Consider the following 25,585-nt stretch of genomic DNA (forward strand, 5'->3'; position numbering starts at 1 on the left):
TGAGTCAGTGGGAGAATTGCTGGCTGGCGCCTATAGGGCAGAAGACATAGAGGTCAACAACAGGTTGAGCCAGAGCCAATGATAGGTGGAGGCAACTAATTCTAGTTTTGCCCCAGCCTCCTCTGAGTTCTACAAGGGCATCACTGAGACGAAAGAAGAGGAATCCCACAGTTACACCTTGGGCTGAATATAAATAGGAAGGAAGACAGGTAGTGGCTGGTTGAGGGCAGACTACAGTTGGTGGGGCACAGCCCTATTCCCCCTAATGTACCAGCCTCCACTGAGTGGGAGGCTTTGCATTCCATTCAGATCCATGGATTTCCTTCTGAGTGTGAAGAGCTGCCAACTCAAATTTCTTACAATGCAGTTGACTGGGATGGACTCAGAGATACGAGAGAAATATCTCCGAGTCAACGGAAGTGTGAGCTTCCTCAGAAAGTCTCAAACACAATATGCTTCAAAAGAAACTGTATTCGAAGTGTAAAAAGTATCTTCTGTAAGTCTGTCAATTAAAAGTTAGGCCTTGAAAACGAAAGTGTCTGTATAGCAAGCCCATTGCTCATTGAGAAGGATGCTGCAATTTGTTCTGCCTTCAGTGTCAGAGACACTATTGCCTCTGAATACCAGTTGCTGGAGACCACAGGAGGGGAGAGCACTGTTGCACTCAGGTCCTGCTTGCAAGCTTCTCAAAGGCATCTTGTTGACTACTGTGAAAACAGAGTGCTGGACTAGAAGGGCCTTTGGTCTGATCCAACAGGGCTTTCTTCTGTTCTTATCCAAAAGGGATTGTATCTTACAAACATGGAATTCATTTTCAACAGTTTGACATGGCTGGTGGATGCCAATATTATGAAGAACTACCTTTAATTAAGACTACGACAGACAACGGCCCATCTAATCTGGTACTGTTTGTACTAGCAGTTAGCCTCTGTAACAGAAGAGGGAAGGCTAGGGAGTCTCCTTATGCCCTTTCTTGCACAAGTACCTAGCTGTGCCCCAAAACTATCCTGCACCACTCCCCCGCCTTTAACACCTACAATCCCCAAGATGGGAGTGAATTCTAGGAGGGGAAGAACAAATACTTAGATGGGGACCTCGAGATAGCATCCAGTTTACTTGTCCCTTTCTGGGGCAAAAGAAACCTGCTTTTCTATGCCAAGATCCCAGTCAGCTTACAAAGCGCACAGCTCCGTCTCTCCCAGAGATCAGAACAACCCATCTTTCTCTGTCAACCCCAATCCTATACTTCTGTAGTCTGAACCAAGTGACTGAGGCTCATGGGAGGTGGGGGTTATAACGACCCTATGAGTTTTGCAACGATGCATGGAAGACCCCAAGAGCCAAATTATATGAGGTTTATTAAGAATAAAAAAGAAGAGCAAGAGGACACATGGACACAGCAGAACATTAAAAATAAAAGCTGCTCTTTAGCACAAATCTATCTACCTTGATCTTGCTACTTACAAGCAGACGTCTGGTCTCCTCATGAGTAACACACAACCGATGGTCACTTGCAGGTTTCTCTGATGGTGGATGAGGAGCAAAGACTGCAGGGCAGTAGCCCCCTCTTTAAAGTTTTCCTGCCCATGTTGCAGTTGAGTGACAGCTGACACTTTTTAGCCAATCGTATCACAGAACACACTTGCCAAATAGTCAACATCTGTAGGGGAGCTGAGGCAAAATGGCTGACACCTTTTTAGGATAATGAGGAGCAGCTATCTGGTGATAAGCATTACTTGGACTTCTCAATCTTTCTGCCAGACAGGATTTAATACTTTCCTTCCAGGCAGGATTTAATAAAGAACTTTTAGATATTAGAAGGGATGTGCCTTATTCTCTAGGCATAATGAAGGCCAAGAGACCAGTTTCTGCTACAGCCTCAACTGAACTGAACTCTACTGTCTCATTAAGTAAAAAGCTTAAATTCCCTACAACACTGAAAAACCGAATCAGTACAAAAGTAATGACTTAACACTTTACCATTGAAGCCATCCTGGTCAAGGTCCCCTAAAGGTGCAATTGAACTGCTAAACCTTGCAAAGACTTCAAAGCCATTCAGCTTCATGGCCTGACTTTGAAAGCCTCCAGAGGCTTGTTGAAGATAAACAGCAACCTGGCCCACTTCAAGAAGTTTGCCATCAGAACCACGATCCATAAAGAGTGGGGCTCCTATAAGCAAATCTGTGTAACTGAAGGAAAGAGGGGGGGGAGAGAGAGATCTTCAATCACTGCAAGAATCCCACATTTAGGGTGCTTCCAGATGGAGACTTAAACTTGTAAATGGGTCATTGAGGTAACACAAATGGGTCATTAACACCAGGCTTCTTTAACTTACTGGATTTTCCCCAAAAGGGAGTGAGTCCAGATTAAATGGGAGAGGGGGAATACAGGCTGGCACTTTGATAGCAACAATTTCATGTGGATGCTGCAAAAATCAAACAAAACTTGCATGCGTGAGGAATACCAATCCCACAGTAAACACCGGTCTGGAAACACATTTAAAGCACATGACTTCCCCCAAAGAATCCTGGGAACTGCAGTTTACCCCTCAAGGAACTACAATTCCCAGCATCCTTAACAAACTACAGTTCCCATGATTCTTTTTCTTGTACAAGGTATTGAAATGTGCTTTAAATGTATGGTGTGTATGTAGCCTTAGAACTATAGGTTCACTTCACTGATAGCTGCATTCTAGCCACGTTAAGTATGTATCCTAGTCTGCATTTGTGTTGGAATTATTTGTAGGGTTTTTAAAAAAGATGTTTTAAAGATTTATTTTAAAGATATTATCAAGATGTTTTTAAAGATGTTTTGTTTTTAAGAATTCTTAAAAATGTTTTCAGTTGTTTTGTTTGCCACCCTGGGCTCCTTCTGGGAGGAGGGGCGGGATATACATTTAATAAATAATAATACTTTTATCCAATAATATTTTCGACCTACCTTTGGAGCAGTTTTTATAGTGCAGTTTACACATGAGTAACCTTTCTAGGACATTGTCACAAATTGTCATCCATACAAATGCATTGAATTTTGCCATTGGGGGTGTATTACCACCCCAGCCAATGTTAGAGGATGGGTGGACTTTGCCAGTTTCCGCCTCCAGTGACAGCCTCCAGTGACAGCCTCTTGTGCTTTATGGAATGTCATTCTGGAAGGGTGGCTTTTCTGTGGGGTGGGGAGGCTGAAAAGCCCCACCATGCATACAGAATTCCCAATGGGTTGTATCTAAATTCTACTCAGAGTAGACCCATTGAATTAAATGTACCTGCTTGATCATGTCCATTAATTTCATGCTCCAAGCATGACTAAGACTGGATACAGCCCAATATTTTTTAGTGGAAAAGCAACTAGAAAACCAGAAGACAATTAACGTGCCATTGCACCATATGATAAATCAACAAACATATCCCACATGAGGAGTTGTCATTCATTCATGAAAATGCATCTGTCAAATACACCTGACTCAAGTAATGAGAGGGGAGGGCAAAAAGAAAATAAGGGAAGAAGAGAGACAAAGAACTGTGGAGCTGGGTGAGGGAAAGGGACGATAAGGCAAGAGTTGTGCTTGGGAACCTCTAGAATTACAAACAAGCCATTTCCTCTCTGAAGGGGTTCATAGCTACACCATGTGTGTTGCCTTCACTGGACAATTAAGTAATGCATGAAATGTTTAGCGATTTATACCAAGCACTTCAGATAAGATGTTGTACAGGGACCCCAGGGGAACAGAAATGTTAAACATGTGTGCCATTGCTTTTCAATCACTCTTCAAATATTCTATTTTTGTCCTAGACAAGATTCTAAAAAAGACAGACAACTCTTTCCAGGAAGAATGAAGAAAAAAAAGGCATCACTTACGTATCCCCATTGATATCTGTGGCAGCCACAGAATATCCAAAATATGCAGCCATCTGGGAGAAAAGATTAAACAGAAGGATGTTACACTTTCTGTGAATACTTCAGTAAAGATATTTGGGCATTAGTGACTTTTGCTCCTGACAAAATTTCCCTTGCCATGCCTAAAATGGTAGTTTTCCTTTTTTTTCTTTCTTATTTCCTCTGCATGTCTATTATTTTACCGTACAAACAAGAAAGCTGAATGTTTTCATTCTGCACAACAAGCACATCCTGCCCCATCAATTTCTACAGCATATTACATTGGTCTAAAGGGCATCCATGGGTACACTCCAACACCCTTTACAACTAATCATAGAAGTGATGGCGTTAAGATGTGATTCAAAATCAGACAAGAAATATTCACAAACAGTAAGACAACTGCTCCTCATACAGTGGGAATAGAACGGAGGCTTGAATACCAACAGCCATGCCACCTGGCTGTCTCAGAGGAAGAGGTGAAACCATGGCCATCTTTTCATGTCATGGTAAACTGCAGTGAGTTATGGGCTCACATCCTCTTTCCCCCCCTCCCCCGCAGCTAGGAGGAGGCATTTGGAAGCTTTTACTTTTGGTTTTAGTTAGCTATGGCTTCCCATTTCATCTGAGCTAAGGATTGTGGTATAATGTTAACTATAGTCAGTTTCAAAACAAGCCAACTTCAAACCATGGGTTATAAAGCTGGCATATTTAAATTAACTGCAGTTAGGGTAATCTATGGTACTGCAGTTTGGACAAAACAGAAATCTGTAGTTAATAAAAAGCAGAGCTTGCTGGCGTGAATGCAGCAAGGAAAGCCCCTTCCATTGGCCTGGTTTGGATGAACAGCCGTTTGGCTCATCCTGTTCTCAAATAAAACTCTGTCAATAATTAATCCACCTGGCTGTCTCAGAGGAAGAGGTGAGAAAATGAGGCACTCTCCATCCAGCTCAGTAGCGAGCACCTGCCATTAGGCATCCCTACATCCTAGAATTGTCCTGCGCGCTGACCACGATGCCTGAATTTGATTGTTTCCCTCTTCCCTCTCTGTCCCTTTTCTTTTTCATAGCTGGATCTATTAAATTGGCAAACCACTATTTTAAACTCGAGGGCACTGATAGCAATATATACATATAGTAAATTTATTTATTTATTAGATTTATATCCCACCCTTCCTCCCAGTAGGAGCCATGAGAGTCCCCACTGAGTTTGAATTGATGATAGCTAAACCAGGAGATCAGAGCTAAGGGACAGGTCCAAAGCTGTACAAGCATGTTTGTATATTTTTTAAAAAACTACATATTTTAAAAAGTAGTGATTTCTGGCTTTAGAGGCACTCACTATGAATCTATTAGCCCCTGTTCTGTGGGGCTGGTTTACATATCACGCTCACCATGCTGATGCTATCAAAAACTGTATTCACGTGGCAAGTCTTTTTACTGTCTGTGGAAAGCAGTACTAACAATGTGAATTGGGGCCATTATACAGCAAGTCCTCCACTCCCCCCACCAGCAGATGGCACAGAATGGGCCTCAGTATGCGGTGGCCCCAATTCACATGGTGAGTGCTGTTCTGTATTAGTACTGGTCACTCTGCATTTAACACACACCACTGAGACACCATTTTCAGTAGCATCCACCTGATTAGCCTGGCAGCTCCAACAGGCTTAAGAGCAGCACATGGGTGGGGAACCTCAGACCCGGGAACCAAATGCAGCTCCCTCCAGGCCACTCTATCTGACCCTTGGAATTCTCCCCAAGCCACACCTGGTCTTCCCCAGCCACACCCCTCACTGGTCCTGCTTAGTACCCCACATGTTTTTGCTCGGCTGGAAAGTGTCCTTGAACTCTGATAATGCCTTTTGATTGTCTGGATGGAGAACAGAGAGGTGTGAGTGAGTCTGGATAGAAATTAGGGTACTGTACAGAGGTAAAACTTACATTCAGTGCTCCACCCACTTTTGCGTCTGGCCCCACCCATCACTGGCATGCGGCCCTTGGGCTGAAAAAAAGTTCCCAATCGCTGCCATAATCCATCAAAGAGAGTTTCCTCTAATCAAAGAACAGCTCTTATTCCAAAATAATTCCAGTGATTTATGCTTCCGCTTCAATCTGGTGTGATACAGGGTAGTTGGCTTATGGCCACGTTTTCCTATTCTGAAAAAACAACAGCCCTTAATCTACCTTCCCCAATTTGCTCTAGGTTCCTTTGTTCATTTCTACCACCCAGATTCCGACACCACCCAAAGATAGATATGTATATCAAAGCATTGCCCTCTTATTATACAGAGAAAACCATACCTGCTCTCCAGTAAAGTTATACATGGATACCATGGTTGTTCCATTATAAATTGACACCTGCACAAAAGAGATGTAAATTAAGATCTGTACTGTGGTATAGTTTAGTAGCTGCTGGAGTTATATCTGCTATTGAAAGTGTATTATTTCAGTTCCTTACCAAGCCCAAAGTCCTTGCTGCTCTTGGGACTCCAGAGACAAAATCTGAAAATAAGAAAGAAGGAAAATATCTGTACAGGTCATGGATGGCTAAGAGCCAACACTCTTCAGAATCCTTTCCCATTTAGGCTGAAATTCTGCCATTAATTGTACATGCGTGAAACTTCTTGACCTGATCCATTAGCAGTGAGCTGCAAGACAGCAGCCTTAACTGGCTCCAATTAGGAGCTATGCAGAAGTCTCACCTAGAGCGTTTAAAAGTTACCAGACTCACAATACAGGGATGAGGTGAAAGGTGAGATATTGGCATCTCAGTGATGGAGATGGGGCAGGTAGAACCTTACCCAAGAGGGAGCAAGAAAGGTGAAGCTTTGGGGGGCTTTCAGGGAAACTTTGTATGGACGAAAATCCTGTTCTATCCTTTTTTAGGTTTGAACCAGGATCAGTTCTAGTCTTAGGGTGGTATTCAATGCTAGTTTTACTCAGAATAGACCCACTGAAGTTAATAAATATGACTAACTTAGGTTCATTAATTTCAATGGGTCTACTCTGAGCAGGACTTAGTTGAATAGAACCCTTGGCCAAGGCCAACTCCTATGTTACCAGAGTGGGATGGTTGTCATTTATCCATGACTGGATTCCATGTAGCTCTGATAATGTTGAATAGCAGAATCACGTGGACCAAATGGATCGTGTGGAAAGTTCTCATCCCATTCCAGTGTCATTCTTCCCTAGGGGGGCGGTGCTGCCAAAGGGAAGCAGCAATCATGACACCTCAGTATCATATGAATCAAGGCAACCTTACCATACATTCACATCCCATCAAGAGTTAAAAAAACCCTAGTAACATCACAAATTTATTCAGCCACGGCACTCATTATGGAAGAAGAGCACCTGAGCCAACCATACAGACCAGGACTCCTCAAATCTCAATAAACTCAAGTGTGATATTCTGAGTAAATATGTTTTCTTGGGGACTAGTTAACTACTAGTAGTCTATTACCCAGTCTTCTATATTCAGAATAACAAACATGAAATAGAACCTTCAGTCTACACTTACAATGAAAGAGTGGGGAAACATTTACTTGAGGAATGGTCTTGCTCCCTCTCTACCTGTTTCGTCATGGCTAGAGATGTGAACACCCAGGAAAAAACCCAGGTAAATTGAAAAAAAAAATTCCCCCCTGAATTCTTCCTGGTTTTTCTGGGCCTTCACATCTCTAGTCATGGCAGTCACCAGGAGAGGCCTTCCTAGAGGTGCCTCATGTTCCTGAGGTCCTCTTGGAACAGGGTCTGTAGTGCTGCAGCAGCTGCCCTGGGAAATTCCTTCCCAGTGAACTTTAGAGAGGCGCCAACCATACTAGATTTTCAACACATACTGAACTTTTTTCATTGAGGCAACCCTTCCCAGAGGATTCCAGCCATGCATACTGTGAATTTAAGTCAACTGTAGAACTGAATTGTTTTATTGTATGCTGATGTTTTAAATTCTTGTATATTGCTTTTGAGATTTTCTAAGTATAAAGAAACTAAGGAACATTCATTAGTAAACAATTTGCCTATTAGTCTTCAATAACCCCAATGGCAAGTACAAATAGGTGTCTGGTAGTGTAATAATCCATATGACGGTTGCAGTCCTGTTCCCAATTATATACACACTTAATTCCACTAAAGCCAAAGGGATTTAACGTGAAAAACTGGGTACAGGATTTCAGATCAGGTATTCTTGATTATGCAGTTCCTAAAATCAGCTTCATGCTCATCAAAAGCTGCCATATACATAGAGAGATAAGGCAGGTTGCTCTGTTTATACTGTGATGTCATCAAGCCTGGAATATTAACCCAATTGTTGCTGAAATAAGAAGTGATTCTTCTTTATTTTTGTTTTGCTTTGTTTTCGTGGTTTTAAAAATGGCAATCAAGAAAGTGGCTGAGAATCTGGAAGTAACTATGTTTCAGAAAATAATGGATGAGATTGAGATAACGAAACAAACCCTGCGACAGGGTAGTAAGGAGCTGAAAATTGAACTGAGCAAAATGACGCAGGAGCTTAAAGAAATAGGGGATCCTGTGAGAGAGGAGAATGAGATCAGAGATGAGAAAAGAAAAAATAAAGGGAAGATACAAGCCCTGGAGATTGGAACAAATGTGGAATTGGAAAAAGATCTGGAGTTTATGGATTTTAGAAATAAAATCTACTGTTTGGAATTTAACGTTATCTCTGAAGAAATTAATGAAGATATTAGAGATAAAGTTATCAATGGCTTGGATAATCTTCTGGACTGGAATGATGTGATGGAGCTTGATATAGAGAAAATCTATGGAATTAACTGCAGCCATGTGACAATGGAAAAACTCTTAAGAGATGAGCCAGTGCATTTTGTAAAAAAGAAGAACACAGATATGACTTTACAACAGTATTTCAGCAACTTATTCAGAATGGATGGCAAGAAAATATTTGGGATAGAGGAAATTCCCATCAGACTCTTATTATATGACTATGGCTACAACAGCAAGATTATTATGGAATACTGATAATGGAAGATTGGACACTGAAATTACTGGACTTAACAGGACTATTGAAGATGGAAGATGGAACTAATAGGGATAATGGAATAATGGCTATTGAAATTATTGGACCTAACAGATTCTGATGAGATGGATTAATCGAAATGTTTATTTGGACTATGGTTATGACAATAAGATTATTATAATTATTAACGAGATGGATTAATTGGCATGTTTATTTGGAGAAAAATTGATAGATATATTTCTTAAAGAACTGAAACCTCTCTTTGACTTTTTGTGGAAAGAATAAAGTAATGTTTATGAGATTTGATGATTAATTAAGATAACTACTGGAGGAAAGTGATTTTATAATATGATTTAAGAGACAGGATTGTTATATATTGTAGACCTATAACTGATTTGATATGTGACAAATGGGAAGTCAACATTTTATTTTTTTTTGTTTAATCATTTTTGTTTTGTTTTGTTTTTTGTCTTTGAATGTTTTATGATTTTGTTTTCTATGTTTTATGAAAATTTGAATAAAAATTATTGTAAAAAAAAAAAAAAGCTGCCATATACCAACACTCTATAAAATGTTAATAAGCCGTACCTTCTATTCCGTCACCACTGAAATCTCCCACAGCTACTGAATAACCTGTCAAATCATCAAAGAGTCAACAATGATTCATCAATGCACATGACGTATTATGATCTTAAATAAATATCAAGATGTGTTTTTCCAGCACCTACTCGGCTGCTTATATTTAAGCCATTCTAATGAGCTAATCCTACCATCCTCCTCTTGCTGCTAGGGAGGGGGAAGGAGGAGGCAGCAATGGCAAAGTCACCTGCTGACCAGTAGGGGGTACTATTTCAGCCCATAGATGGAAAGAAAGTGGGGTACAGGATTTCCCAGTAAGAGTTTCTACCCAACACATTTTAGGCCTAAGTCTGACCCTAAAAATCTTGTCTCTTTTATGTTTTGCGTGTCTGTCCGTGGTCAGAGTTTGAGTTTGGCTGTCTTAATTACTATGACTGGGCCTCCCACTAGAGTTTTCCCTACCTAGCAGCTAATTGCTCACTGGGAACTTGATGATTCTTAATTGCCTGGAAGCTTTCAACAGCCCATCACACCCATCAGAATTTACAGCAGGAACGTCAGGCTCCAGGGGCTGAACATTGCCCTTCAAGCCTTTCTATGAGGCCCTCAGGACTCTTCCCAAGCCATGCCCCTTCCCAGGCCACACCCCTTACTCCCAGGATACGTCTCTCAAGGGCTCTGCTCCATGCCTTCCTTGATGCTTTTGCCTGGCTGGAACACACCCCTGAACTATAATAACGCTTTTTGCATGCCTGGATGATGGATAGAAAGATGTGTATATGTGTGTGGGCATGTGTGTGTGTGTATATATATATTATATATACATACACACACACACACACGTGAGCACACATACACACATATACGGATCTTTCTATCCATCATCCAGGCATGCAAAATGTATTATTACATACACACACATATACACACATACAAACACACACACATATGGATATACATATAAATGTGCGTATGTAGAAAATTTTGACTTCTGCATAGCTGTAATGTAGCTTACTGTATAAAGAGTCACACCTTCCTTAGCCATGATTTGTTTGACCCCCCCATCCTAGAAGCTCATCAAACTATCACGCTGGAAAACAAACCAAACTTTGGAGAAACAAACCATGGTTTGCTTCATCATCTATAGGACAACTCGTGGTTAACTCACGGTTTGTTAAACTACCATGGCTTAAACAAATCATGGCTTAGCATTATGTGTTAACCAGGTCATAGTGTAATTCTCAGGGGCACTTGTGCGGGGGAGATGACCGTCTCCACTGGCTTTGACTGATGTCACTGGATGTGGGATGAATAGCTTGTTCTTACCATGAACCCAAATTACTACTGTCTTTCTTTCAATCATCTCACCCAAGTAGCTGTCATCGAAAGCAGGACTGGCTGTCCGAGTTGCCAACTGATTGTCATATTTGGTAGTGTAGCCTTTAGCGTTGTATTTTGACACAATCTCAGCCACTTGATCAGAAATGAGTTGGCCTGGGGAGAAGTAGAGGGAAGGACATAAAAACACAGACAGCATGATGAGCAGATGTTCATTGTCTCCTAATTCACTTAAAAGGAAGTGAGACAAATTGAGGCAAGGAAGCGGGAGTAAAAATGATTTTTTAAAAAACACCTGATAGAGAGCGCTTGGACTAAAGTAAAAGCAGAACTTAAAGAAATTCTGTGTTACTGGAAATTGGAAATTGATAGGAGAAAAATTCTAGAATAAAACCCGTGTTAATTGGTTGCATAAAAACAACAAGGGGTCTTATAGCACTTTAAAGACAGACATATTTATTGTGGCATAAACTTTAATAGGCAGGAACCTAATTCATCAGCATTATGAAGAGTCAAGGACTAAACACATTATGTGTAAGTATATATAAAGAAACCCCAATGGTATCCCTGCTGCACCAACCCCAGAAAAAACCACTTCAGGAGTTTGAGCAGAGACAGGAGATGCTTGGCCTTTCCCCATCTGTTACTCCAACTCCTCCCAGCTGCTTTTCATCCATGCAAAGTCACTTTTTCAAAAGCAAAAGTTTTGTGAGGGTCAGGAAACCTGCAATGGAAAAAGCAGAAGGGAGGGGCAATATGGGGTAGAGAAACAGGAGACAGGGAAAGGATTAAACCCCACCTACCCGCCGCCCCACTTCTCCGCTCTAAATTTCCTCCTTCACCTCAAGCAACTTTGCCAGAATGTTCCTAAAGGCCCTAAGAGGGTATCTGAAGACTATTTAGAATGGTCATCATTTTGACGGCCAAGTGCCTTGTCTCACCTTGCCAATAAAAACTTCCAGGTCCTCCAAGAAGTACTCGATCTCCCTATGGAACAAAAGTAAGTAAAAAGTAAGTTTCTTTGTTGTAAATTGTAAGGCACGAGTGGGGAACCTTCTCAGCCTGGCAGGATCTTCATCTCCCACCCCCACCGGCCAATTTTGACAGCTGTGTGGGTCCACCAACCAGTCAATCGCCTGCTGTCAGGTGACTGACACCTGTCAAAATGCAGTGCTTTGGGCAGCGCTTGCCCAGTGCCCAACAACTGATTGCTGGGTGTTTGGGAAGCACCATGCAAAGCACTTGGCAATCCCTGTGCTAGGTGCTTCCCAAGGGCCAAGCACAGGGCTTGCCAAGTGATTTGTGCAGTGCTTCAGAAGCACCTGGCAATCAGCTGGCTGCCAGGCACTGCACAAGGGCCTTTGCAGGCACTGCTAATCAGCTTTTGGCCAAGCCCTTTCCTAACCTGCCCCATGCCTGAGGTCTCACATGAAACCTGATGTAGAGTTTGTATTGAGGCAAGCCAAGATCAAATGTGGTTTCTGATTTTGGCCAGTTTGAAGAAACCATAGCATACAAGCAGGGTACAGTGGCAAGAACCCTTCCCAGTTTTGTGTTGTCTCTATTATCTTGTAATCAGAGGTATACCGCTTCTGCATATGGAGCTTCCATTCTTTAAGATGGGGAACCTGTGGCCTTCCAGATGTTTCTGGACTCCCACCTCCCATCAACACCAGCCACTATGGTCAATGGTTGAGGATTGTGGGTGGTGGATTCCAAAACACCTGAAAGGCCACAGATTCCCTCCGCCCTGCTTTAAGTTAGAAATGTGCACATCTTATTGCGCTATCAAATAATGACAGTGACCAACATACCTTCTTCTTCTTTTTCTGCTGCTGCTGCAGCAGCATTTTACAATTCTGGTTTTTAAATTAAGCAGGCTTGTTAAAACACAAAGGAAATTCTTTGAAACGTTTTAATATTCTGTAACAGGATTACCATGGTAGAGATGATAATATCTCCTTTTAATGAATTTTTATTCTTCCCCAAGTTGCTCACGTGCCCTTTGAAATCCAGAGCTGAATACATAATTTCTAGCAGGCTACTTCCACAAATATAAATCTAAGAGAACAGGAATGAAGTGATAAGAAATCCCTCAAAACGCTTCTCTGACAGATATGCCTTTATAGAATTGATTTCTGCAGACTCTTTCTCCTTTACTGTCAAGTACTGAGAAAAGAAAGCATACAATAGTAGCTTCCCTACCTGGGTAAAGTCAATGCTGAATCCACCTTGACAAAAGCCCTGTCCGTCAGCATCAGTGCTTGCTGTGGGAACAAGAAAAAAGAGAAACAATTGATTGTAAAGATGTTTAACACAAATTCCAGTGTGTAACAACATGAAACCCTTGTGTGCAAATAGGGAGGCTGTGAAAGCTGCTTGGGGTGGGGAACCTCAGGGCTGGAAGTTAAATGCGGCCCTCCAAGCTGCTCTATCTGGTCCTCAAGACTCTCAGCACACCCCTTTCCCAGCCACACTTTCACTGGCACAGCGTTACATTCTCCTTCAGTGTTTTTTGTCTGGATGGAATGCATCCTCAAACTCTGATCATGGAATCCATCCTCAAATACTGGATGGAGGAGGAGTGGTGTGTGTGCGTTTAGAAACTAGCCTATTGTCCACAGGTAAAAATTACATTCCTACATTTGCTCTGCCCGCTTTTGCCTCTGGCCCTGTCCACCACTGGCATGTGGTCCCCAGAAGGATACCCACAAGGGAATGTGGCCCTCAGGCTGAAACAGGTTCCTTACCCCTGACCTACATGGTTTTCTCTTTTCTGCTGGGCTCCCTTAAGGGCAACATGGAAGAAATCATAAAAGAACCTTTTAGGGCAGTGCTGGCAGAATATGGATCTTGAATCCTTGCGTCACTGTCAAAATTATCCTTTGCTGAACAGAGCAGTAGGTGGGCCCGGTGGGAGGAGGGGAGAAGCCAATTCAAGCCCTCTTCTTTCTCTCGCAGCAGCACCCTACAGCGCTGGACCTCAAGGAGCCTCCCCTGAGGACCATCACTGCCATATTCTCCAGCAATTTATCACAGGTAGCACAACCCCTCAAAGCTAACCTAACTGAAAGGGGTTACAAGTTTCCCCCCTTTTTCTGCCTTCTTGCAAAACCCTTAACCTTTTGCATTCCATTTCCCCTAAGGCACTGCAAGAGGGAACCAGCTTACAATTAGTCTAGACTTTTCCCTGATGTCCTTCCCCATCCGTGCTACAGGGTCCCAGTGCTTACTACAGCTCTCTGTGGCAGGCCTACCTGCACAGCATGTGACTCGCCAAAGAGAAAAAGGCCCACAAATCATGTCAGGATTGGCCAGTCCAGTGGGGCATAGCCACAGAACTACCATCCCAACAGTGGCACTGCTGCAGCTTACCTGGATGGGACAGGGCAAAGTGGTGGCACAAGAGGGGCACAGTGAATGCACCGGCAGGAATAGTGGATTGGCTGTGCCAATGTGTCCATGCAGCCCTGATGTCAACACCACCCTGCCTGCCCCAGCCCCATGCAGGTAAACTGCAGCAACCCCAGTGCTGGGAGGGCAGTTTTGTGGCACTGCCCAACCACACCAGCTGCTATCAAGCCATATGGATTGCGCCAATCTCTCTCTCTCTCGCTGTAAAGCATAGCCCTACTGTATGTAAGTGGGAAATCTAAAGCGGCAAGGATATCATCTTCTTCTCCATCATCATCTTCATCTTCTTCTTCTTCTATATTTACAGACCAGCAACCTACACACAGCTTTGAGATACCGCCTGTCTTTAAGACAGGAAAAGAAAGAGCATTCCAGAGGTAATCCCCTTGCATGCCACAAGTGAGCCCAAGGAGGCTTTTTATGATGTGGTTAATCCCTCTGAATACAGAGCTGTATAACAGAAATGCTAACAGTCTCTTATCGTTATCAGACTACAGCAAAATGTTCATTTCACTTAAGGCATTTCATGTCCCTTTGATCTTGAGAATGATTCTGGAATGCATTCCCACTCTTCTGGTTTTGCTATTTAAATAGACAAGGGTGCTTGTCTAGGAAGTGGAGGGAGGAGAATCTATTCCAAAATGGACATTTGACTTATTTTGATCTCTACTTGGGATGGGCTAAATGTGTCTGCTCCAGTTCACAAATAATTTGGATCTACTGAGTTATTTTTACAAAATCTGCTGGATGCCCAGTTTGTTGTTTCAGCTCAGTTGGAATAATGGTGCTCTGTGACCTGGAAAGTCACAGGGCTACAGCAGATTGTTCAGCCCAAACAGGACACAGCTTATATCCAAGCTGTTGGAGCCAAGCTACACGATCAGCAGCTGTGCTTGATGTATCTGTCACTGGAACATATCACTTGATGCTCCCTTGTGCAAAAAAAAATCTTGCATATAAAAACCAGTAACATGTTTCCAGCCTAAACTTTTCTAAGACCTACTAGTTTTTATATAGGCAGGGGTATTGTTATTGTTATTATCAGTTTTTTGTGGGTTTTTTGGAAAAAATGAAGTGCATCATAAAAAAAGCACAATTGTTATTTCACCAGAAAGCATCTAAACATTCAATTCCCCATCAGTTACATTTGAAATGTGGTGTTGGAGGAGAGCTTTGCACATACCATGGACTGCGAAAAAGAATTGGGTGTTAGAGCAAATTAAACCAGAACTGTCACTAGAAGCTAAAATGATGAAACTGAGGTTATCATACTTTGGACACATCATGAGAAGACATGATTCACTAGAAAAGATCATAATGCTGGGGGAAACAGAAGGGAGCAGAAAAAGTGGAAGGCCAAACAAGAGATGGATTGATTCCATAAAGGAAGCCACAGACCTGAACGTACAAGATCTGAACAGGGCGGTTCACGACAGATGCTCTTGGAGGTCACTGACTCATAAGTCATAATCGACTTGAAGGCACATAACAGAATGGAAAGGTTCATTCCCCTTCCTGTCCATCAAGATCCTGATTGGCCCCCTGCAGAGGCTGCCATTAAAAGGTTTACAAAAGATATATACAATGCCAAACTATGCATTTGACATCACATGTCATTTGGCTCTTGGCCCGGCCAATCAACTGGCACAGTCCCATCATGGTGACTCCACGTTAAAAATGAAATAGACAATCAAACCTAACAGATTATTGCTATCATCCCACTTCTATCTCTATCTTCAGATCACTACCAAATTTCTATCTGTTATGAAATTTGGAACGAGACTGAGCATTAAGCTGTTTTAGGGATGATCCTAGCTTCTCTCAGTTTTTGTTTTTGCATAACCACACACCCTAGATCTGGGGTCCCCCATGGGACACCATGGGCATTACAGCACCCTCAGACATTCCTCTGGCACCCACCAAAGTCCCCTGCCCCTCCCATTTTTTTAAAAAGACTTTTTTTGCTTGTATTTTTGGTGGTGGGGGTGGAAAACCTGCTTTTTTCTGTCTGTGTTATATTCGTTTTTGGAGTGTGTGTAGGTGTCTTTCCTGTTTTTGGGAACAGAGATCTGATCATCGCCAGTTTTTCATTTTATGGTGCCCAAAACATTTTCTTAGATTTCCAAATGTGCCCTAGATCACTGTTGCAGACAACAGAGTGAGAGTGTGTGTGTGTGCACGCGTGCGTAAAACACATCCCTTGAAGTTGTGCCTATAACATGACGGCACCTTGAAAATAGATTCAGAGCTGAAATTACAACAGCAAGACATTCTCCACATACTTGACCTGCAGGGAGCATATTCAACAGCTTTAGACCCGTCATGAAGATAACAAGTCCCCACAGGTTCCCGCTCTGCTTTCTGCTCAGTTCTCCAGTGGTACAGTGGGGCACATGCCTGCAGATGAAGCACAATGGCAGCATTTAGAAAACCCCTAAAAAAACCTAGTATGCAGACGCTGGGGAGGGGGGGCATAAACAGAAAACAATGGTTCTGAAAAGGAAACAAACAGTGCCTGTCTCATACCTATGTACTGGGCAACTCTGCTAAGAATAAAGAGAAGTAACTGCCTTGTTTGCAGCTTGAGCAAAGTTATTTAGGTTGCTGAAGGCTCTTCTAAATTATACTTTGTAAAGTAATTGGGCTGGAGGTTCATAAGAAAAAGAAAGAAAAAGATCACGCAAACAAAATTCCTAACGTCAGCTGACTTTCAGTGAGGCCTAGCCATTAATTTGCTGGCACCACCTGATCACCAAGGCTGTCTCAGCATCTGCCTTCATCTGTAGCTCAGCTGAGGATCTACTGCATAGAGGTGTTCAAATGTTCCAAGCAAACGCTGGGAGGAGTGGGTGGGAATCAGCTATGCACTAAGCTGTAATGCAGCTGGAGGATCTCTATAGATCTAAAGACTAGTTAGTGCCCAACATTCCATTACACTATAGCAGGAGTAGCCAATGTGATGCCCTCTAGATGTTGTTGGACTCCAAATCCCATCAAATAGACTCCAAATCCCATCAACAGTCAATGGTTAGGGATGCTGTGAGCTGCAGTCCAGCAATATCTGGAGAGTATCACAGTGACTGCACTATAAAATAGCCAAGAAATGCAACCCATGATGGGGCCTTTAAATTCCCCCCACGTCTGCCTTTTTATGTGTGGATGGTGCTCCCCCCACAATCTCTTAACATTCCATGGCATTGAGTTATGGGACTGTTGGGGGAATACCCCCTAGGTTTTTTTCCTGCAAATTATTTGTACTTGTATGTATCTTGGGGTTATCCTGAACTTGAATTGGTATTAATAAATAAATATGATGATAGTGGCATATCAAAAGCATTAAAAATGAAGGCTTACCAAAATTTTGTCATCTTTAGATCTCACCGATGCCCCAAACCATTGATGGGACTTAAATTCCAAAGGATCATTTGGTGCAAAATTTCTGTTTCCTAAAAGACAAACAACTCAGCCAAGGAACTATAAAAACATTGTAATGTTGCAGTATCAGAACATCTCAGTGTATGGTATAATGTCTGAAGCAGGTTAGTCCCTTGCACTGATTTACAAATCATGTATCTGTACATCACTAGTTTTATACATTTAAAAGACTGGTTTCACTCTCCATTGTACAACAGTCCCAATAGATCTAAAGTCATAACTGTACAAACAGGCTAGATAGAATTAATGCCCAGGAAACTCCTGAGCCAATAGGTGTGGCCAGCTGGCACCGGAGGTTCATCAGGGTTGACGCCAGCCATATCTCAGAGAGCTTTCCCCTTTGATGATTACATCACCCTTAATGACTCGCAAGCCACTCAGTATATGAACTGGTTCTGCTGAAAGATAGGATAACAGTCTACTTCTGTGTTGATTTAACACACAAGATTTAACAAACAAGAATGCTAGATCTCACCCTCCCCATCACCATTCATAAATTAGAGGGCCAATTTCTAAAGTAGAAAGCCTCCTGCCCTCACAAAGGTTCCCTGTGCAATTTGGAATTCTGATTTAGAATCTCTGATTTAGAATTAAGAAGTCTAAATTATATAACTCAACATCCAACTTGTGAAGAGCAATAGGGATAGTGTCGGGACGGGGCACAGCTTAGCATGCTTATCCCCATGATGCTACTTGAGTAGAGGATTATAAAACCTGAAGAGGGCTTTCTGCTTGACATGTTTGAAGCTCTGGTGTTTGATCTGTGATGGCTCACTCACAGATCAGGTTAACACACATTCATCAAAAGTGATAAATGTTACCCATTGTCGGCCTACTTGATTATAAAGACCCAAATTGTCTCATGAAAGAAGCCATCTTATGAAAAGACTATCCTCTCAAAGACAGAATGGCCAGTGGGACCAGTGTTAATGGACAAGGTCTCCAAGAGATGAGGGAATTGCTCTCAAAGTCCCAAGTATCTTGGAGGAACTGACCCTTGTAACTTTCTGACCATGTCAAGAACACAGGGAGATGGCTTATACTACATCAGTGTATTTGTTCATCTACTCCAGCTCTGTCTACTCTGATGGAAGTGTCTCTCTAGGGAAGGGATGGGGAACTTCCAGGTGATGTTGGACTCTAGCTTCCACCAGTATGGCCAATGGTCAAGAATGATGGGAGCTGTAATCCAGCAGCATCTGGAGGGCCATAGGTTCCCCATCCCTGCTTTTGAATCTCTGACAGAGATCTTTCACATCACCTACTACCTTATTCTTAACAGGAGACACCAGGGACTGAATTTGGCACATTTTGCATACAAAACATGTGCTCTACCACCACTGAGCTTTGGTTTCTTCCCAAAGGAGAGTACATTCTCATAACATTGTAGCCAGAATCTATCCAAATTAGGAGACAGATTGTGAAACCTTTCTTCCAAATGCGACTGCTTAGTTGCTGCTGAGGGATAAGAAATGACTCAAAAGATAATGGCCACACACACCCTTCTCAATGACAAGGCATAAATATTGGGCCTCATTTGGACTGTATTCACACTTTCCTTTGAAGACACAAAAAGTGTCAAGAAATACCTTCAGAGCCCCTCATCCTCTGGCTTGGCCCTCAAGGAAGACATCAGGATGACTCACCAGCTACATCAGCTTGAGTCTTTGTAAACTATCTCAAAAGATTAGATTCTATTTAAAATTACCTTGATTATTTTAACAGCTTCACCCTGTCTAGTCATTAATTAGTCTAGCCGTTCCTCTTTCAACAAGCCTTTTAAGTTGAGACTTATCCCAGTCTGCGTCTGTGTTAGAATTGTTTGTTAATATGGTTTGTTAATAATGTTTTTAACTCCTTTTTAAAGTTGTTTTGAAAGCTTTTTAAAAAAATGTTTTTAACATCGTTTTGTATTAATGTATTTTAAGGTCTGTTTTTATGATGATTTAAAGTGTTTTTAGCACTTCTGTTTGATGCCCTGGGCTCCTGCTGGGAGGAAGGGCGGGATATAAATCAAATAATAAAATAAAACAAAATAAATAAATAAATTACAGCCTGATTTCATGCCTGACAAACAATGTGCATGCATGCATGCATGTGCTGACCTGCAGAGTAAGTGAAATTATATATTTTGTATTTGCAGGTGGAGCCTGCAACAAAATGTTTTATTCAATTCTATTACCCCTCACCCCAATTTTCCATTCCCTGCCCCACAACAGTCAGTCAGTCAGTATTCCATGGTCACTGAGCATGCTCAGTTTTTGCCTCTCTTAGCCCCAACCCCTTTAAAAATGTGTTTGTACTTCTGCAAACCACCCAAACCTCCTGACACTACCCTCTTGTATGTGGATTGTGCTGTTTTGCCAACATAAGCAACTATGTTCAGAGCCTGAACAAATGATTTTAGTAAAATATGTATATCCCATCTTTTGGGTGCCTCCCAACATCTGTTAAAATGATACTATACAAAATATCTAAGAAAAACTCAGCTAAAAGCCAGATATTAACATCACAGAAGATGGGGGGGGGACTCCTAAAGTCAACCAAAGGTACAGTTTTGGCAGCACTGCAAAATGCCATTAAAGGGGGGGGCTAATCAAGCCTCCAGCACAAGGAGCTTCCCTCTTTGGTTAGAAGGTGTGCAGTGTCCATGTGAGGTCTGTTCTTTTAGCTCTAAACAACTATGCCTGTCAAAAAGAATAGAAGTTGGAACTGTACTTATGCTATTGCAACAGTCAGACAAAAACAGGCAGAGTAATGTATAGTTCAGAGGTAGCCAACGTGGTGCCCTCCAGATGTTGCTGGAGTATTTTTATTTATTTATTTATTTTATTTTATTACATTTTTAGACCGCCCTATAGCAATAAGCTCCCAGGGCGGTGTACAGCATAATAAAACAGGTTAAAATACAAGTAAATATATTAAATACAATGTAAATACAATACACAATAAAACATAATTAAAAATTTTCAATTTTCAATTCAAATTTTAAAATTTTTAAAATGCCTGGGCGAAGAGGTAGGTCTTTACCTGGCGCCGAAAAGATAACAAAGAAGGCGCCAGGCGTATCTCATCAGGGAGGGCGTTCCATAGAGTACAACTCCCAGCATCCCTAGCCATTGGCTATGCTGGCTGGGGCTGATGGGGGTTGGAGTCCAACAACATCCAGAGGGCACCACGCTGGCTACTCCTGGCATAGTATTAGAACAGACAGTCAAATGGATCCTGATTACAGGGCCATATTGTGGTGAAACACAGGATGGACAGAGAACCAGAAGACAAAATTACAGGAGCTTCCTATGTAGGCATCAAATAGAAAATATTAACAAAACGGGGAACCTCTCACACAGCCTTGAGATCTCTGCTATCCATTCTCCATTGTACACTTGTGGAGTAGGGGAGATTCCTTTTTCATGAGAAGCAGGCAGAAATTCAACAAGTGAAGCTTTCTCAATTTCTACACCACAACGCAGGGTGGATCTCTACCTATTGTGCAGCACTTGAAGGCAATCCTAGTAAATTCTATTTCTCCAAATACCACTTAGATCACCTCTGGAGGATTATGTCAGGAGCCACTTTTACTTATTCTTTGAAAAGGCAACCTAAAATATGAGGCTCCAGGATAAGATGGAACCTTGAGCAGTAGTGTAGTAGCAAATTCAAGTGCAGGGTCCCTTCATGATAGCCACACTACACCCCCTCACAGTCGCAACCATGACCCCAGGATTCATAATCTCTTCTGCAATTACAGAATTATAGAACCAATTACAGAGTTACAGAACTGTGAGCATATATTCTCCCCCACGTACAAAAAAATCTCTCTCGCTCTGGGGCTACATGTTGCCAGAAACCTTTCGATTTTATGAAATAAAATGAAGCCAAGTGAACTGAAATCAAGACTAGGGTTTGGGAGAAACTCACTTCTCACTTACCCTAGGAGCCAATCAGCATAAAAGGAGATGTGTGTTAGCTACTGAGAATTCTCAGTGACTGACTCATCCTCCTTTCACTCTGATTGGCTCCAATCATCATGAAAGGACAAGGAAGCATGTTGTTAGCCAAGTGAGGAGATTGTTCTCAGTGGCTAACATAGTCCCCTTTCATGCTGATTGGCTTGTACATAGGGACCCTGCTCCCCCCAAAGTATGGGGTCTACAACCCCTCATGACTTGGATAACTATACCCGACCTTAAGCCACCTTGAAGATCATTACCTTCTCCCAACACCACGATCTGAACCTGCCCCTTCAGAGCCACCATAACACCTTGCTTTCAAGTACCAAAGCCAAGATATGCTCCAGAAGGGTACCATACATTATGGTATTAGAAACCATTGAGAGGTCCAAAATTAACAGGGTTGCATTCTCCACCCACTGTATGCCACCCACCAAAGTGATCAAGGCAATTTCTATCTCAAAACCATGCTGAAAGCCAGACTGGGGTGGATCTAAATAATCATTGCCTGGAGTTGAGAATATACCACCTGCTCTGAAACCTTGTCAAAAATGGTTAATCTAGGGCTGTTTCATGAGCCAAAATATGCTCCCACTTCTCTGGATGCTAGCCGCTGAGTTCTGTGGGATATTCTCCAGTAAATGAGCACAGCGCTGCAGCCTTATATCTCTCCGTGAAGATTCTGTGTCCAGAATATAACACAAGGCAAAGCCATCTTCAAATAGGCACCACTGCCTATGCCATGATTAGAAGGATGCTCTCTCCTGTGAGTCAGCAGCTCCATTGTTACTCAATTCAACTGCTGCCGATTAATCTAAACTCCTTTGTATGCTCTCCACCTTGTAAGGAAATCTCTGCCTCTTTAGGCATATTATTGCTTCCTGTTGGGAAAATCCTGGAAAGATTTCCATCTCTGTTGGCAGCCAAGACAAAGAACAGCTGGTTTAAAATCTTAACTAGGATTTTATGACCATGAGGTAGAGGGATGGTTGAAGATTCACTTTATGTTCTACACTGGCATCTGTACAAAATCTCTAGAAGGGAACTGGGCCTCTTTTCAGGTAGGATGCAGAGATAGCCATCACAAATGACAGTGATTCTTTTTAATGGATGAATGTAACTTTTAAGGTCGTAGAATTTGCTGTACAAAACAGTAGATTAGGAAAGATTTTGTAGTTCTTACCGTACAATCCTATGCATGTTTATCAGAAGGCAGGCCCCTGAAAAATGATGTTTTAAGTGGGGCTAATTCCTAGGTAAGTGTGTGCAGGATAGCAGCCTCAATTTGTTAAATTCAAAGTGCGATTAGTTGATCTGATTTGCCATTGCCAGATTATCTAGTTATTAGTGTTTTCTAGATACATTGCCTTGATTGTGTTTGTTTTAATCTGTCTGAATATACAATATTGTGACTGTTTAGGATGCAATACCGCTTTGGCCACTGGCTGACTGCCAGTGGCCAAAGCTGCATTGCATCCTAAACAGTATAACGTTTCAAAAATGAAATAAAATAACATAAATCCTAAAACTGGGATTTCTTCAAAAGTGTAATCTCATCCAGATTCTCACCTCTTCCATATACTTAATACACTATTCTGAGAGCCCACTACTTCACAAACGTTTCGTAATTAGTGTACAGTTAATATCCGGTTTTGCAAGTAAAAAAGTGTTCCTTTTATGGTCATAAACCAATATCTACTGAGGTAGCTGCAGTTGCCAACTTTTTATGGAAGGTCTTTTGTGCCTTTTCCAGTAGCACGGCAGGGAGAAAGTTCACCTTGCGCAGCTCTTCACATTTCTGCTTAGGAAAAAAGATGGCAACCTCACGTAGATGTGATCACGTGGGATAATCACTCATGCCTCTGTTTTACGTTATGTACATCATTATGTGCACATAGATGGGAGTCACAGGCAATTACAGGCAAAGCAATCCTGCAGCCAATTACATATGCATATGCTGTCACTGGTGCACATAATAACCTATATGAAGCTCCTGGGCTTGTTTTGCACAGAAGCACTTAAAACTGCCTGTACATAGTATTTAACGAATAATTTTTCCCTGGCCTCCAATCTTAAGACTTTATTATTTTTCACTGCAAACAAACCAACCCAAAAACTCTACACAGGAGACACACATGAAACCTGCTGTGATCTTGGTATGAAGGTAACAGTATATTGCAGCAGTTTCCAGACTCTCTGCCTCCCGGGAATGTTATTGGCCTGTTTGTGGAGGAAGCTTCATCACAGGGCCCCTGAGCATGGTGCAGAAGATTCTTGAACATGTTCTGGGGCATACATACAGTTTATGCAAAGCTCTGGTCGGGGCTGACTTTAGGCCTACCCTTTCCCAACGTGGACTAAAAGTGTGTTCTACATTATACTCCCCTCTCTGGCTGCATATTGTAGGAGAAGATCAGCACAGGTTTGGAGACGTTTGTCTGCCATTACTGATTTTCCAAGTGAGGAACCTCTAATAAACTTCAGAGGAACCACAGGCTTCCCTGGGACAGAATTTGAAAACCAAATAGTCTATTAAAAACAAGCCTGTAGGGTTGCCAGGTCAGAAGCATCGCAAACCGTGAGATTTCAGGGGCTGGCCCGAGTGATGTCGTTAAGCATGATACATTAAGCATCAACCACAGTTGCTTGGAGCATACAATTCAAGCAAAAATGTTTCTCTGACTGGAAATTAAGATAGAAATCTTAGCTAAAAGATGGAGCCTGGGTAGGGAACATTTAATCTAGCCTACTTGCTTTCGGCAAGAAGGGTTTAAGTGCCTTCAGACCAGGCCAGGCCAGTCACCAGAAGGTCACTGTAGGAAGAAAGGAGACTAGTGTTGTGGAGATGTTAGATGGGAGCATTCGGGAGTAAAGATGGATGCCCCTGAAGGCTGCAATTCTAAATACACATACTAAGGGACTAAGCCCCCATAGAACTCAACAGGACTTACTTCTGAGTAGATATAGTTTGGATTGTGCTGTTGATAAAGCTTGACTAGGGATCCTCTGCAAAGATATCCACATCCAAGCAGGGTTGGCAACCCCCTGCCTGGAATGCCCTGCCCCTACCTTTTTAAATGGCTGTTCAACACTTATTTACAGGTTTGACCCTTCACTTCAGAAAGAGGTCTGAGAAATGAGTAAGAGTAGGAAGATTCTCTACCTGTTTCTGTCTACCCTGTGGGCTGCTATAAACTCACTTTGACAGCCAATCCAATTCCAGTGGGTAATAATTGACAGAGAGAAAACACACATAGTTTGGTCTACCTTCACAGACAGCAGCTTGAGAACAACAACAATTGCAGCCACACTTCTCAGAATGTGAATTCTCTTTTACCACTATTAGGCAAGAAACAAACGATCATGCAACCAACAAGATGCATCATCAGTGGGTTTAAGGGGGTTGAGCTGAATGCATGCAACCACTGTTGTTGCTTCTATGGATGTAAGGGAGTGAGGTTAAAGGTAAATGAAATGCAAAAAGGAAAAGGAAAACAAAAGACAGTGATGATTTCCTAAATGCAATACCACACCAACCACAACAAGACTCCTATGAATAAGGCAGAAAGCTCAGCATCCCACATCCAGTCAGGATTCCTAACCAAAACTAAAAAAAATCCTGACAGCCAGTCAGACAAGGTCACAGAAATCTCCATGCAGCGCAACCTGACCCAGGGGCTGCAGTCAATGCAGAATAGGGTTGCCAGGTCGGAGCCATCCAAAAACCTGAGAAAATGGGGGCGGGCCCTAGTGACGTCACAGGGCGGGCCCTAGTGATGTCACGGGGCGGGCCCTAGTGACGTCACAGGGTGGACCCTAGTGACGTCACGGGGCGGGCCCTAGTGATGTCACGGGGCGGGCCCTAGTGATGTCACGGGGCGGGCCCTAGTGATGTCACGGGGCCGGCCCTAGTGATGTCACGGGACGGGCCCTGGTGACATCATGGGGCGGGCCCTAGTGATATCATTAAGCATGATACATTGTATCAACCACAGTTGCTTGGA

At 42.4% G+C, this 25,585-nt stretch overlaps 1 protein-coding gene across 1 annotated transcript in view; it reads right to left on the minus strand.

The window, feature by feature from the left end:
* The window catches only part of ITGAV (integrin subunit alpha V), a 92,980-nt gene that overhangs the window by 31,676 nt on the left and 35,719 nt on the right, over positions 1–25,585 (minus strand). Inside the window, exons 3-12 of the mRNA XM_061608265.1 lie at positions 17,548–17,639; positions 16,476–16,590; positions 12,985–13,046; positions 11,721–11,766; positions 10,810–10,935; positions 9,451–9,495; positions 6,331–6,374; positions 6,174–6,230; positions 3,859–3,911; positions 1,981–2,189 (exon numbers count right to left, since the gene is read on the minus strand). Of these exons, the coding sequence (XP_061464249.1) occupies positions 1,981–2,189; positions 3,859–3,911; positions 6,174–6,230; positions 6,331–6,374; positions 9,451–9,495; positions 10,810–10,935; positions 11,721–11,766; positions 12,985–13,046; positions 16,476–16,590; positions 17,548–17,639 (849 nt within the window). The remainder of the gene's footprint in view (positions 1–1,980; positions 2,190–3,858; positions 3,912–6,173; positions 6,231–6,330; positions 6,375–9,450; positions 9,496–10,809; positions 10,936–11,720; positions 11,767–12,984; positions 13,047–16,475; positions 16,591–17,547; positions 17,640–25,585) is intronic.

Source organism: Rhineura floridana, chromosome 2, assembly GCF_030035675.1.
Source record: "Rhineura floridana isolate rRhiFlo1 chromosome 2, rRhiFlo1.hap2, whole genome shotgun sequence".
NCBI lineage: Eukaryota > Metazoa > Chordata > Lepidosauria > Squamata > Rhineuridae > Rhineura > Rhineura floridana.